Source organism: Ceratotherium simum, chromosome 6 (genome assembly GCF_057802395.1).
Source record: "Ceratotherium simum simum isolate JZ-2026a chromosome 6, ASM5780239v1, whole genome shotgun sequence".
Lineage (NCBI taxonomy): Eukaryota > Metazoa > Chordata > Mammalia > Perissodactyla > Rhinocerotidae > Ceratotherium > Ceratotherium simum.
Window position 1 is genome coordinate 37062052 of NC_141905.1, and position 15434 is coordinate 37077485.

Consider the following 15434-nt stretch of genomic DNA (forward strand, 5'->3'; position numbering starts at 1 on the left):
GAGGGAGATAAACTAAATCTGTCATAATTACATTTTTAATTTAATAATCTGATTTTTAACATGTCTGAACTTTAGGCCATGGTTAAACGTTTCTGGTTTTGTAAAGGCGTAGGACAATATTTTTGTTTTCAGTAAAAAATTTCTGGATTTACTATATTATACTTTAAACTCCATTAATTTAATATCACATTTAAAAGTTTTGAGTATTTAGGCAGAGATGGCCAGGTTTTGGCCCCTTTGATTTCTTATCATCAAATTGTTCATATAGACTTGTAGACAGGTAACTCTTGTAGAAAAATTAGTCCATTTTCCCCCATATCGCTATTTTATAGAACAACATTCTGTTAGGCATCCCGTAATAGATTTTATGGAGAAATAAATTGGGAAAAGTCTCATGGTATAAACTCTCTTATTAACAATGCACAGTGAACATTGGCATGTTAAAAGCCTTGAGAACACCTCTGATAAAGTTAGACATTTGTTACTTTATCTGATTAGTTCATGAACTTTGTTTATGACATGTCTTCCCTAATGCTTACTTATATACAAAAAATGATGATTCTGTAATATACACTATACTCTGAGGAATGTTAGGTGCTCTAATGCTTTTATTTTTAATGTGAAAGATTCTTAGAGGCTAAGTAGTTTTAGCCCCTGGTTGCTGGTTGATCTTGGCAGAACCAAGCCTGGGAATTCCTCACAGTTCTCACATGACATCATGCAGGTCGCTCTTACTTTAGAGTATATAAAAAGATGAGGCCCATATTGCACCAAGTTGGTATGATAACAATTTACTGTTATATTATTATGGAAACCAAGGTAAAAATAGCTAAATTTGTCTTTATTACTTGGTTTTTCAGTAGAAACAGTTGTATGATTATAATTTTCTTTATAAATGTCACTGAAGACAGTATATTGTGAAAGAATAGGGCCTTTCTTAGTTACTGATCTTTGTTTTGCTGAGGAATATTCACCCTGAGCTAACATCTGTTGCCAGTCTTCCTCTTTTTTGCTTGAGGAAGATTCGCCCTGAGCTAACATCTGTGCCAATCTTCCTCTATTTTGTATGTGAGTCACCGCCACAGCATGGCTGCTGCCGAGTGGTAGAGGTCTGCGCCCAGGAACTGAACCTGGGCCGCCAAAGTGGAGCGCACCAAACTTAACCACTGGGCCACGGGGCTGGCCCCATACTGATCACTGGTTTATTTCATAGTTTTAGAAAAAGAACTGAGGGATTCTCATAGGGTCTTAGAAAAATCATGTGATAATTTTTGATGAATTTTAACTCAAAAAGCATGCTCCATCATATTAATCTGAAATATCTTTTCAAATGGGTATATTAGTAGATTTTTTATGTAGCTAATATTTTTACTGTTCTCACATTTTTTCCAAATTAACAGTATTACATTGCAGATAAAGATTGTAGTTTATTTAGAGGTCCTAAAATAAAGTGGCAGAGCCAAAATTATAATTTAGACTAAAATAATAATTCTTAGCTCTCCTATCCTATTATTTTGATATATGTAAGTTGAGTATAGGTCTCCAATCCAAGTGACCAGAATTCATTTGCCACTTTGAAGCAATCAACCCATGTAGAAGAATATAGATATTTTCCTTATAAACAATAATTGTGTTGGGCAAGTTCAAAGGTTAAGTTAATTTTAATGGGCAAAACAGCAGAAACTGCATTGCACATGCTGCTTATACTTTTTCTTCTTGCCAGTGGTTCCTCTCACAGTCTGAAAGCTTTTCTTTCAGTGCCTGCTATTACACATACATAAAACTGAGAATTTGTGCATGTTGGCATCTGTTACAGAACACATGTATTAAAAGAGTAATGTGACAGTCTTGTAATTACCGACTGACTAGTTCTTAGAATTCATTGTTCTAATATCTTGGGCTAAAAAAAGTATTTATCACATATTCATTATGAAATATTGATTCTTTTGCTTAGCCTTTTTCTCTCATCGTATTCACTCTTATGGTAATCATGGAAGGAATATCCATGGCTCTTAACTCTTAATGTATATCTCTCATTTCTAAATTCTCAGTGTTCAAAACGATTGGCTCTACTATGCAATCAGAAGTGTTTACTGAGTGAAATCTTGTTTTTACATAGTTATGAACACAATGATTAATAAGTGAATAGAGTAACTGTACCATGTTGCATTTGGGACCTTTTTTTTTTTTTTTTTTTTGCAAAATAGTTGTTTGTTCATACTTGATGTGTTTTTGCACAATGTTGGGTATTCAGAAACATTTACTGAGTACTTTGTTAGGCACTGTGCCAGGCACTAGAGATTCAAAGAAGATGAAGGTATACTAATTCTTGCTCTCAAGGATCTTGTATTTTAATTAGCAAGACAGGAAACTAAGCAGACAGAAGAACTCAACAGAGGTGAATGAGGAGGGAGTTAATATAAAGTAACATATAATCAAACAGCCAAGAATATGCAGTGTTTTATGTAGGTTTGCAGATCAATGAAAAGAAAACTACGCCTCCCCAAACCTGATCCCACACACATACCCATATACTGTAAGGCTAGATTAGTTACTGATTCAGTTAGCCAAGATACAAAATCTTATCTGTGTTTGTATAGGTAATCCAACATGGGCACTGAGTGTCCCTGCATGTTCTTACTAGACATGCCAAGAATGCAAAACCCTGACCGCCCTTTACCTGGGACATTTCTCAGAGTTGTGTTTGCAGTGAGCAGCAGTGAAGGATGAGGTAATAACTTCCCCCAAACAAAGAGCAGGTTGTCTTCTACTTACCATAAGTGAGAACCGCTCCCTCCCCCTCCCCCCAAAGTCAGTGTTCTTCTTCTGTGACAACTTTCTAAGGGCACAAGTGTCCATCCTGGGCCCTTTGCATCCTTCCCATGGGACTTGGGAGGCATGAGGAGCCCACACAAGCAGCAGGCTTATTCTCTGCTTTAAGTAATAAGTAGCTTTTGCTTTAAGTAGTAAAGTCCTAGGAGTCTCATGTTTTTTGCCAGAATCCATGAAACAGGAACAGGCCAAATTTGTTAGCCTCTCCCTCCTTCCCTCGTTCTTTCCTTCTCTTTCTTTCCCTCTCTCCCTCCCTCCCTTTGTTCTTCCCTCTCCAGTCAAATCTGAAACTCGTCACTGTTTTTGATAATTTGAAGGTAAGTTGGCTACACAGCAAAGAAGCAGCAACAGCATGTCTAATTTTAGTTTCCTTTTGTCCCCAAGGTCCTAGCAGATTTCTAAATCTGCCAGTGACACTGTCCATGCAAGATAAGCTGTGAGTTTAGAAAGTTCACTTCATGCTGAAAACTTTAATTTTATATAAAGGGAAGAATTTACATTGAATTTATTTTCTTTAGGGTAGGGATATGTTTACAGACCTTGGCTCTTTAGGTTCTTGACTGAAATATTTTGTCAGCAAGACCATATTATTGTCCATGAGGGGAAAACAAAGATAGTGCTCATGTTTTCCTGAGCATTGTCTCTGCTTCAGTTTTCTGCAGTTTTCAAAAGCCTATTTATATCACAATTTAGTAATGAAATACAGGAATCTTACAAGATTTCAAGTAGTGGAGGAATTGTTATAGTTTGAAACCTTTGCATAAGACCAGATGGACCTCAGCGCCACCCCTAAGGATGCATCTTTAGAAGAAGCCAGCAGCCTTATTGCCTTCTTCCTTGACTTGGGCTCCTGCTCTGACATGGTATGGATAACTAGGAACAGACGTTAACTCCTTGAACAGTGTGCTGCTCTTTCCCAGTTCTAACAGGTGAGCACATCTAGCTTAACCTAATGGGCAGCAGCACAAAGACCTCAAAATCAAACATATCTTTTACCAGTTTGCTTCCATGTTTAAAAGTCCGTGATTACAAGAGTCGTGAAATATTTAATATTTATTAAACACTTTGTGTATATGCAGCACTGTACTGGACACTATAAGAGCTCTACCCTCAATGAGTTTGCACCCATAATTTAAAGATATTCTCATTATATTTGAAGAATATAGGGCAATATTTGATTATATACTAATATAAACTGTATGAAAAATAGCTGCTTGTAGGAGTTTAAAGCTAAGTTTGAGTTGAACTGGGACTTAAAAATATCCTGGAAGAACTTGAGTGAGGCCAGAAGAAAAAACAGGATTTAGATAAGTGGAAACTGAAACACTTCAGGTGTAAGGGAGCAGAAGATGAGTGGAAGAAATATAAGATAGGAACAAGACTGCCTCCGTCATAATCGAGTAGGGTCTGTGAGGAGATAATTTTAGGGAATGAATGAAAAAGGATGAAAGTGGGGGAAGAACGGGTTGAATGATTGAGTGAGTGTAAAAGAGTCAGCTTCGGTTTTCCAAATATAATATCTTTGTCTTGTTCCTATGTTAGAGGAAAAGATTTCAGTCTTTAACCATTGAGTATGATGTTAGTTGTAGGTTTTTTCAATATAACCTTCGTTATGTTGAGATATTTTCCTTTATTCCTATTTTGAGCATTTTTATCATAAAAGGTCGTTGCTTGTCAAATGCTTTTTTGACGTCAATTAAGACGATCTTGGGGCCGGCCCCGTGGCTTAGCGGTTAAGTGCATGCTCTTCACTGCTGGCGGCCCGGGTTTGGATCCCGGGTGCGCACCGACGCGCTGCTTTTCCGGCCATGCTGAGGCCGCGTCCCACATACAGCAATTAGAAGGATGTGCAGCCATGACATACAACTATCTACTGGGGCTTTGGGGGAAAAATAAATAAACAAAGAAAAACCTAAAGTGTTTTAAAAAAAAAAAAGAAAAAAAAAAAGACGATCTTCTAGTTTTTTCTTCGTTATGTTGATGTGATGTATTACGTTGATTAATTTTCGTATGTTGAACCATGCTTGTACTGCCACCTATCTTTGTAATTAAAGCTTTATTGGAACAAAGCCAAACTCATTTGTTTACATATTTTCTATGGCTGTTTTCCGTATTACAAAGTGAGACGTAGTTATGGTAGAGACCATATAGTTTGCAAAGCTTAAAATATTTACTATTTGATTCTTTACAGAAAATGGTTCCCAACCTCTGCTTCTAGAATCATCAGTATTGACTTAGTTCTTTAGTATGTCTTTAGTAGGTATCCGCCAATCTGTACTGACCAACATTGTGTAAATTGTATTTCTTAATAAACTTATGGGTTATCTTCCTGTCATAAAATAAGTAGGTGTTATAATGTGTGGTTAAGGAGAAGTTAGTTAAATAATGATTTTAAGAGAAATGTTAATTTGAATAATGAATTTGTTAGTCTTTTGTAATTAAACTTCATGGCTTATATTTTAAAATATCACACTCTGTAATACTTATGAAGTTTTATGTTTTCTTTTTCATAGGTGTATGTGGAATTTGATGATCTTGAATGGGATAAACGAGAGTGGGTTAAAGTTTATGAAGATTTTTCAGCCTTCTTGGTGGAATACCACTTAATCTGGGCCAAAAGGAACGACCCTAGCCAGACTCAGGGATCAAAGAGCAAACAGATTCAGTGGCCTGCATTGGTAAGATCTATTTCTGTTTCATTTTCAGTTGATTGTTGTAAAAGAACAAGAACTGAGTAGACGTTTAAATTTACCTTGGTGATTATAGATTAATATTCCTGAAGAGGCTCTGGAATATCTGGCAGAAATTTCAAAATACTTCTGTCATTTTGTTAAATAACTTTATGTCTTTTTGTTAGTACTCTTTCAGCATATTTACTCCACAAGTAGGTTATTCTCCCCAGGTAAGGGAAATATATCAATTGGATTAAAGGCTATTAAGAGAGAGTTGACTGGTTTGTGTGCATTGTGAAACTACTTTGCTGAATGAGACTTTGTAGGTAGATGATAAGAGGATACTTTTTATAAAGCATTCAGTAGCATATAATTTTCCTTGGTTTGTTAAATTTAGTCAACATTGAGTGAATCTTTGTGGATAATAGCAGATATTTAATGTGAAATTATATGTTCAGGTAGTAGGTAAAATTACTTCATATCAGGAAATGTTTCGTTTAAGAAAATATAGTAGATTTCAGTAAACTCAGCTAGTTTGACGAGTTTTATTAAAAAAAATCTTACTAAATAAACAAGTTATTAGTTCTATTAGGAAAAAATCCACATCTGTTTAACCATTGTTATCCCTATTTTCTGGCAGAATATCTGGCATGTAACAGGTGTGCAGTATATGTTTGAATGAAATAGTTTTCTTACGTTAATATTAAAGAAATATTTTAAAAGCCATTGAAACAGTATTTCATGTATTTGGTATAAATATTATCAGGGTAGGTACTTTCAAATTTTTTTTACAAGGATACTTTTAAATTTTTTACTTACAAGGATAGTTTTACTTGCTAATAATTGTGGTGCTTATAAATTTTCTCTTTTAGTTAACCATTTAAAAGTTTGAGGAAATAAGTAGTTAAAAAGAAAAAACAGGGAAGGAGGGAGGGAATTAAGTGAATTGAATTAATGACATTTTTAAAAGAAAATATAATATGGAAAGATGCAAGATGATCTCCATGAGCTATAGTTTTGATAGGTACTTTGAATACTTTGAATACTCTAGCAAAATAAAGAAGGTAATTTTATCCATGTTAGATTTTTAAAAAATGTTTGTTGGATGAGTATGTTGAATGGTTCATATGAAGTTTTTAAAACCACGACTAGCATACTTTTTTGATTTTATAAACTTTAACTCAAAAATTGGTTAAAACTCATGAGTAATAATGACATATATGTGAATTTTATATGAAAAGTCTCAAAAGCAAGAAGCACTAACATCAGTAATACCACAAAGTATTCCTCAGTATCATAGTTAAAAAATAAACAGAACTTTAGAAAACCTTTGCCATTTCTCAGAGACAGTTAAAATCAAGGTGAATTCCTAATTTATATTCATAAATTACTGATTTTGGAGAAAATTTCTATTAGGAGATATTGCTTCATTGTAATTTTTGTCATAATTTTAGAAATTTGTTCTGTTGAAAGATTTTTTTTTTTTTTTTTGTGAGGAGATCAGCCCTGTGCTAACATCCGCCAATCCTCCTCTTTTTTTGCTGAGGAAGACGGCTCTGGGCTAACATCTGTGCCCATCTTCCTCCGCTTTATATGGGACGCCGCCACAGCATGGCTTGCCAAGCAGTGCGTCGGTGCACGCCCGGGATCCGAACCAGCGAACCCCGGGCCGCCGCAGCGGAGCGCGCGCACTTAACCGCTTGCGCCGCCGGGCCGGCCCCCTCTGTTGAAAGATTTTTAACCCCACAAAACTCCTTAACAAACTTGCTTTTAAAATTCAACTTATTTTTTCTTATTATACAAAAGATGTACACGTTATAAAAAATTTGGAAAATGCTAAATAGTATAAAGTAGAAAATCATAATCATTCTACTACCACCACCAATGAATAGCTAACTTACTTCTTCAACATATTTTCTTATAAAATATATTTCCTTGCTTTCCTTTTTTTCCCATTATAGAATTAAAAAATTTTTTTTAATTGTACTAAAATATGTTTAACATAAAAATTTTTCATTTTGATGATCTTTAAGTATAAAATGAGACTTTTCATGAAACACGTTCACATTGTTGTGCAACCATCCATTCCATCTTGCAAAACTGAAACTCGGTACCCGTTAAACAGAAACTCCCCATTCCCTGCTCTTCCCAGCCCCTGGCAACCACCATTTTACTTTCTGTCTCTGATTTTGATTACTCTAAGTACCTCATATAAGTGGAATCATACGGTATTTGTCTTTTTGTGACTGGCTTATTTCACATAGCACAATGTCTGCAAGATTCCTCCGTTTTGTAGCCTGTGTCAGAACTTCTTTTCTTTATAAGGCTGAATAATATTCCATGGTATGTATAATACTATATTGTGTTTATCTATTCATTTGTCTGTTGATGGACACTTGTGATGCTTTTACCTTTTGGCTTTTACGAATAATGCTGCTGTGGACGTGGGTGTACCAGTATCTCTTTGAAACTATGCTTTTGATTCTTTTGTGCATATACGCAGATGTGGAAATGCTGGATCATATGGTAATTCTATTTTTAATTTTTTTGAGGAACTGCCATACTGTTTTCCACAACAGCTGCCCTGCCAACACTTGTTATTTTTAGTTTTTTGATAATAGCTATCCCAATGGGTATGAGGTAGTATCTTCTTGTAGTTTTGATTTGCATTTCCCTAATGATTAGTGATGTTGAGCATCTTTTCATGTGCTTATTGGCCATTTGTATATCTTCTTTGGAGAAATGTCTATTCAAGTCCTTTGCCTATTTTTGAATCAGGTTGTTTTTCTGTTATTGAGTTTTAGGAGTTCTCTATATGTTCTGGATATTAGTCCTTTATTAGATGTGACCTGCAAACATTTTCTTCCATTCTGTGGCTTGCTTTTTTCCTCTATTGGTATGTCTTTTGATGCACAAAATTTTTTAGTTTTCGTGAAGTCCAGTTTGTCTATTTTTTCTTTTGTTTATCTATTCCTTTGGTGTCATATCCCAGAAATCATTGCCAAATCCAATGTTGTGAAGCTTTTGTCATATATTTACTTGTAAGAGTTTTATTGTTAGGTCTTACAGGTAGACCTTTGATCTGTTTTGAGTTCATTTTTGTTTATGGTTTTTAGATAAGCGTTCAGTTTCTTTCGTTTGCCTGTGGATATTCAGTTTTCCCCAGCACCGTTTGTTGAAAGGATGTCTTTTCTCCATTGAATGGTCTTGGCATCCTTGGCAAAATTTATTTGACCATATCTGCAAGAGTTTATTTCTGGGCTCTCTATTCTATTACATTGGTCTATATGTTTGTCTTGATGCCAGTATCATGCTGTTTTGATTACTGTAGCTTTGTAGAAAGTGTTGAAATCAGGAAGTGTGAGTCCTCCAACTTTGTTCTTTTTCAGTATTGTTTTGGCTGTTTGGTATCCCTTGCGATTTCATATGAGTTTCAGGATGGATTTTTCTATTTCTTCAAGAAATGTTGAGATTTTGATAGAGATTGCATTGACTCTATAGATCACTTTGGGTAGTGTTGACATATTAGCAATATTAAGCCTTCCTATCCATGAACACAGGATGTCTTTACATTTATGTCTTCTTTAAATTCTTTTAGTAATGTTTTCTAGTTATTATTGTACAAGTCTTTCACTTCTTTGGTTAATTCCTAAGTAATTTATTCTTTTCAATGCTATTGTAAATGGAATTGTTTTGCTAATTTCACTTTCAGATTGTTCATTATTAGCATATAGAAATGCAACTGGTTTTTATGTGTTGATTTTATATCTTTCTACTTACCTAACATCATGCTCAATTGTAAAAGACTAGAAGCTTTTCCTCTAAGATTGGGTACAAGACAACGATGACACTTCTATTTAACATAGTATTGGAAGTTCTAGCCAGAGCAGTTAGATAAGAAAAAGAAAAAAAGGCAGGTAAATCGGAAAGGAAGAAGTAAAATTATTTCTGTTTGCAGTTGATATCATATATAGAGAAAACCCTATAATGATTACACACACACAAATATTAAAACTAATAAACGAGTTCAGCAAAGCAGCAGGATACAAAAATCTCTGCTTTCTTTAAATCATAGTTTTAGTTAAGATTGCATTAAGTTTGTAGCTCCTGCCCTTTTTTTACTTAATGTTTTTTTTTTTGGTGAGGAGGATTGTCCCTGAGCTAACATCTGTTGCCAATCTTCCTCTTTTTGCTTGAGGAAAATTGGCCCTGAGCTAGCATCTGTGCCAGTCTTCCTTCGCTTTGTATGTGGGTTGCCATCACAGCATGGCTTGATGAGTGGTGTAGGTCTCTGCCTGGGATCTGAACCTGTGAACTCTGCCACCAAAGCAGAGCACATGAACTTTAACCACTACGCAACCAGGCCAGCCCCACTTAATGTTTTATCCTATACATTTCTCCTCACAGGTAATAACTTTAACAAATTTTAATGGCTGCATAATATTTGCTCCTATAATGACCAATTTCCCTAATGTTTGGTATTGTAGTTGTTTCTAATTTTATTGTGATTACAAATAACTGTGATAAATATGTAAAAATCTTTCTCTGCATCTCTGATTATTTTTAAAATTTAGATTCATAGCAGTAGAATTATGGTCAAAGGGTATGAACTTGAAAACAACAAAAATCTAAAAAATCTTCTGATACTCTCCACAAATTATTTAAAAGTTTCCTTACTACCATTGTCTCTGGTGTATGAGTGTTTTCATCTCATTCAGACCCTAATCCCCCAGCTCCCCCACCCCTGCCTGTAAGTACTGATTACTTATTTTCAGACCATCTTGTTTTAAAACCAAAACAAACATTTAAAAAAGGAGGATTTTACAACTTAAGGCGTACAGAATTGAATGTTATCATTTTTATATCTGCTGATTTTATATTTAAAATACTATTTCATTGTTTTGATTTGCATTTCTTCAATGGGATGAATATTTTTTCGTATTTATTAGCAACTTATGTTTTTTGTGAATTGTCTTTTTTCATTTAGTTATTATTAGGGTTGTGTATTTCTCTACTGTTTGTTATGAGGTTTCTTTATGGTATTATAGATACTATAACACTTTGTCATTTTTTTTTCATGATTTTCTCAACTAATTTTACGATAGCAAGTCTTTTTGAATTGTATATTTTTATTTACAGAAAGTCTTTATAATGAGATATCTTCCTTAATTCACAAAGTCAGGATGTGTCTTCCTTTCTTCCTGTTTCCTTTGTTTCTGGAGGTTGAAAATTAATAGAACAAATAATTGAAATGAGAAAGCTTGTTATACTTTAGATAATAATCATTTTAAGTTTCATAAGACTTTGCAGACATTCGTTTATGTATAGGACATATGACTGAGAATCTGTTGTTTTCCTATCCATTAAAATGAGGCCTATTTAAGGATATCTACAAGCAGCAGTTATGAAAGTCAGAATTTGTAAATTCGTATAGCAGAATAAAATACTATATTCACAAATTTGAGAAATTTTAGGGATACATATGAGACAGTGGAAACTAATACTCTTGTCTTTATCTACAAACTTAACGTTTCTAATTCTGTGCACATGATACTTGCTTCATGTTCTTTTGTACTTAAACATGTTTGTATTTATCATCTTCTTTCCAGCTGTTTCCCCTCCTGTGGTACCTGTTAAATATTACATATTGGTTATATTATCTTGTCTACTGCTTATTCTAAGAAATCAGTAGAGACTGGCAGTTTACCTGCTGGTTCTTGAAATCATGACAGGACAAAAAAATATCCTGTTATCTCATTAACCTATTTTAAAGTTTACTTTAAAACTTTAAAAGTAAATAAAACTTCAGCAAAATATGGGATAGTATAATACCCAGGTTACTTCTCTGGAGTTGTCTTTTCATCTTTCTTCCCAGGATATGAATAGCAAATCGTGTATTGGAGCACCACCTATATAACATGCTGAAGTGGTTAGTTTTTTGGCTTGGTCCTGTGTGATCAGGGTACCACCTGAGGCCATTCTGATGATTGAGGCCGAGGTAACTTACATTTGCATGTAAGTTACTTAATATATTGTTAAATTTCATTTTTTAAAAAATAAAGTAAAATACTCATGAAATCACATTTATCTGCACCAGAGAAAGAAAGTGTTGGCATTCATAATTGAAATCAACGAATCACCTACCTAACTGGGTTAGGGCCCTGGCTCCATCTCCTTTAGGAAAATCTTCTGTGGGGAGTGGGGCTTCGACCCTAACCCAGCTGGGCTGTAACACTGCTGCATTTTCTAAGGGGCAGAGTTTTCTACTACTATTCTGCTGGCCCAGCCTTCCAGATCACCCCAACCAGAATTAATCTCACCATCCTGTGCTCCTGTAGAACTTTGTTTGTACCTCTGTTTTAACAACCAGCACATTCTGCTTTGTATTATACCTATTTGTTTGCATGTCTGTCTTTCCCTACTAGATTGTAAGTTCTTTGAGGACAGGAATCATGTCTTAGTCATCTTTGTATCATTCCTAGGAGTCTAGCACAGTGCCTTACTCATCTTAGTAAGTGCGTATTTGAAAGTGATGAATTTACTCTACCCCAGCTGGTGAAAAAGCACCCTGCTGGTAGTTATAGCAAGTTTCCTGGCTATTACTTTATGCTATGATCAAAGGACAGGAAAGCATGATCAGCCAGTTGTGGTAACGATATGTAAGCTATCAATTTTAAACATGACAACTAGTCAGAAACAAATAATAAAAATGCTTGTAATAGATTCCCTCATTCTAATCAAATACAAATAGGATTCCTTGAATTTTTATAGGAGGGAAATGTAAAATTACCCAAAATTGGTTACTTTAAAGATGTAGAAGGGAATAACTTATATCTTCATTGTCAACTAAATATGCTAATCTGCAAAAATTTATCTGAATTTCTGGAGTGAGTTTTAAGAAGCTCAGACTTCTTCCCAGTGCACCTTTTCCTTCATAGATAGGTTATTCTGGTTTGAGCAGGAATTGTGATCACATTATAAACATGTAAACTTCTATCAATATATTTCTTTTAGATTATTTGCCCAATGAAAGTACTTTTTAGTTGCTCTCTGTTCTGAAAGAAACCCTCTCAAAGTAGATTAGAATTCACTGCTCTTTTGGAAAAAAATTACCTGTATGTCTGGCTGGTACATTGCCAAACTTAGTTTAGATTATGACCTCAGCCAAATTTTACTGAAATGTGAAGACATGCCACATTCCAACTGTGAATTGAACTTTGAAATAAATTCATTTAAAAATTTTTTATATATTGATAATTGAGTTTCCAGAATTAATATTATTAGTTTTACAGTTCTTTGTATTTTGGTAAATAATGAAATGGTAGTGAAGACAGCATACCTTCAGGATTATTATTTCTCTGCAAGGTAAAGCACTTTATGAGATCAAATTATATATAGTCAAGTATTAAACTTTTTAAATGATAAAATCTAATGCTAGGAAAGATTGCAGTGAATGAGCACACCTATTCATTTCTTGTGAGTCATAAAATGATATTTTTTTGGAAAGTATTATGTTGTAAAAACCATAAAGAAGTTCATACTCTTTGATTCGTTAAGTCTATTCTTAGGAAATTATCCTTACAAACAATTTTTAAAACATAAGCATTATATTCAGTTCAGCTAGTGTTTATCAGGCACTTTATATGATCTAGACAGTATGGTAAGACTGCAAATACAAAATGAAAGGCATAATGTTACATGCAGAAAGACATTCATTATAGTCCTATTAAAGATGAAAAAAAGGAAGCAACTTGAATGTCTAATGATTTGTGAATATTGTTAAATTATTCTGAGATGTTATGCAGCTTTAAAATGATAATTATGAATACTTGAGAGAAACACGGACAAATAAAATTCAAGTAAACAACATAAATCTTGATTATAGCTGTGTCAAAATTATGTACTGAGGAAGTATTATAAAGTAATTAAAATCATTTTTTTCAGAATGGTGGAATTATGCCTGACTATAATTTGTCTTTTAAATAAAAACAACTATTATTTCCCAAGAAATTGGAAATTTTAATGTAGTAACTTTATCTCATGTTTTTTATTTTGGAAATAGTTTTCTTCAAATGAATTAGTTTAGTAGATTTGTTTTAGGCTTCTGTTAATATATTTTGACAGCTTTTTATGTTTTTTATGTTTTGTTAATATAGCATTTTTAATATCTGTCCTTAATAGTACAAAGAATTAAAACTTTCTAATAAAAATAACAACTTAAACAATGGGGAAGTAAAATATAAGGAAGATTGTTTAAGGTTAGTTTTTAACTCTATGTGAATTACTGTTTGCTCATAAATTTACGACTTGGTTTGAGCTTAGAGATGGTATGAGCTTAGAGATCTTCCGGTCATAGATTAAGAGAATGTAATTGCTGAACAAGAGAACCTAGTGGTCATCTAGGAAGCAAATGTAATATATTAAGAACATAAGCCTTTATGTTGGATTTCTTGTTTCACATCCCTACTCTGCCATTTACTGTTAATATGTGGATGAACTTGAGTTAGTTATAGTCTGTTGCACTGTCTTCATAATAGTAGTACCTTCCATATAGAGTTGTTGTGAAGGTTAAGCAACAAATATATAAACAAACACCTTAGCATAGCACAGCAGTGAGTTTAGCCAACTATATAGTTTTGGGGGAATCCCCACAAGACTGCCCTCTTTTCTGACACCAATTGCAAGTTTAAGGGTTTCACAGACCTACTGTCAGCTTTCATAATTGACTACAAGGACATCATAGAACTCACTGAAAACTGTAATATTCGTGTTTATGGTTTATTGCAGAGAAAGGATGCACGTTAAAATTAGCCAAGGGAAGAAATGCATAGGGCACAGAGTACAGGAGGGTTCCACACTTGGACTATGAAGTCATGGACAGCATTATGTCCTTCCGGCCACAATGTGTGACAATAACAGAGTACGGCAACCAGAGAAGCTCACCTAAGTTTTTACTGTCCACAAATTTTATTGGAGCTCCATCACATACTGTCTGCATACCTGAGCATTAGTCTATTTTCTCCTAGAGATTGGACTAATAATACCTTTAGTTATCGCTTCCTCTGGAGGTTGGAACTGGTACTGAAATGACCAGAGTCCTTCTTGTAAATCACATTGTTTAGACTATCCAGTAGCCAAAGTCCCCAGGCAAGCAAAGATACTCATATTTGTGTGAATGTCTACATTTAGTATAGTGTTTATTTTATTTTATTTTTTTTTAAATTTTTTGTTTATTGCAGTAACATTGGTTTATAACATTGTAAAAATTTCAGGTGTACATCATTGTACTTCTATTTCTGCATAGATTACATCATGTTCACCACCAAAATACTAATTACAACCCATCACCACACACATGTACCCAATTATCCCTTTCACCCTCCTCCCTCCCCCCTTCCCCTCTGGTAACCACCAATCCAATCTCTGTCCCTATGTGTTTGTTTATTGTTGTTATTATCTACTATTTAATGAAGGAAATCATACGGTATTTGACCTTCTCCCTCTGACTTATTTCACTTTGCATCATGCCCTCAATGTCCATCCATGTTGTCACAAATGGCTGGATTTCATCGTTTCTTATGGCTGAGTAGTATTCCATTGTGTATATATACCACAGCTTTTTATCCATTCGTCCCTTGATGGGCACTTAGGTTGCTTCCAAGTCTTGGCTATCGTGAATAAGGCTGCAATGAACACAGGGGTGCATGTACCTTTGCAAATTGGTGTTTTCAAGTTCTTTGGATAAATACCCAACAGTGGAATAGCTGGATCATATGGTAGTTCTATCGTTGATTTTTGAGGAATCTCCATACTGTTTTCCATAGTGGCTGCACCAGTTTGCACTCCCACCAGCAGTGTATGAGAGTTCCCTTCTCTCCACAACCTCTCCAACACATGTTGTTTCCTGTCTTGTTAATTATAGCCATTCTG

The 15434-nt window shown here is 34.4% G+C and overlaps 1 protein-coding gene across 6 annotated transcripts in view; it reads left to right on the forward strand.

The window, feature by feature from the left end:
• The window catches only part of JMJD1C (jumonji domain containing 1C), a 343413-nt gene that overhangs the window by 151189 nt on the left and 176790 nt on the right, over nucleotides 1-15434 (forward strand). For all 6 annotated transcript variants that reach the window (XM_087432153.1, XM_087432156.1, XM_087432151.1 and 3 more), the window contains exon 2: nucleotides 5346-5510. Coding sequence is in view for 5 of the 6 variants with exons in the window: in XM_087432156.1 (XP_087288282.1) it covers nucleotides 5346-5510 (165 nt within the window). In the remaining variant the exon portion in view is untranslated. The remainder of the gene's footprint in view (nucleotides 1-5345; nucleotides 5511-15434) is intronic.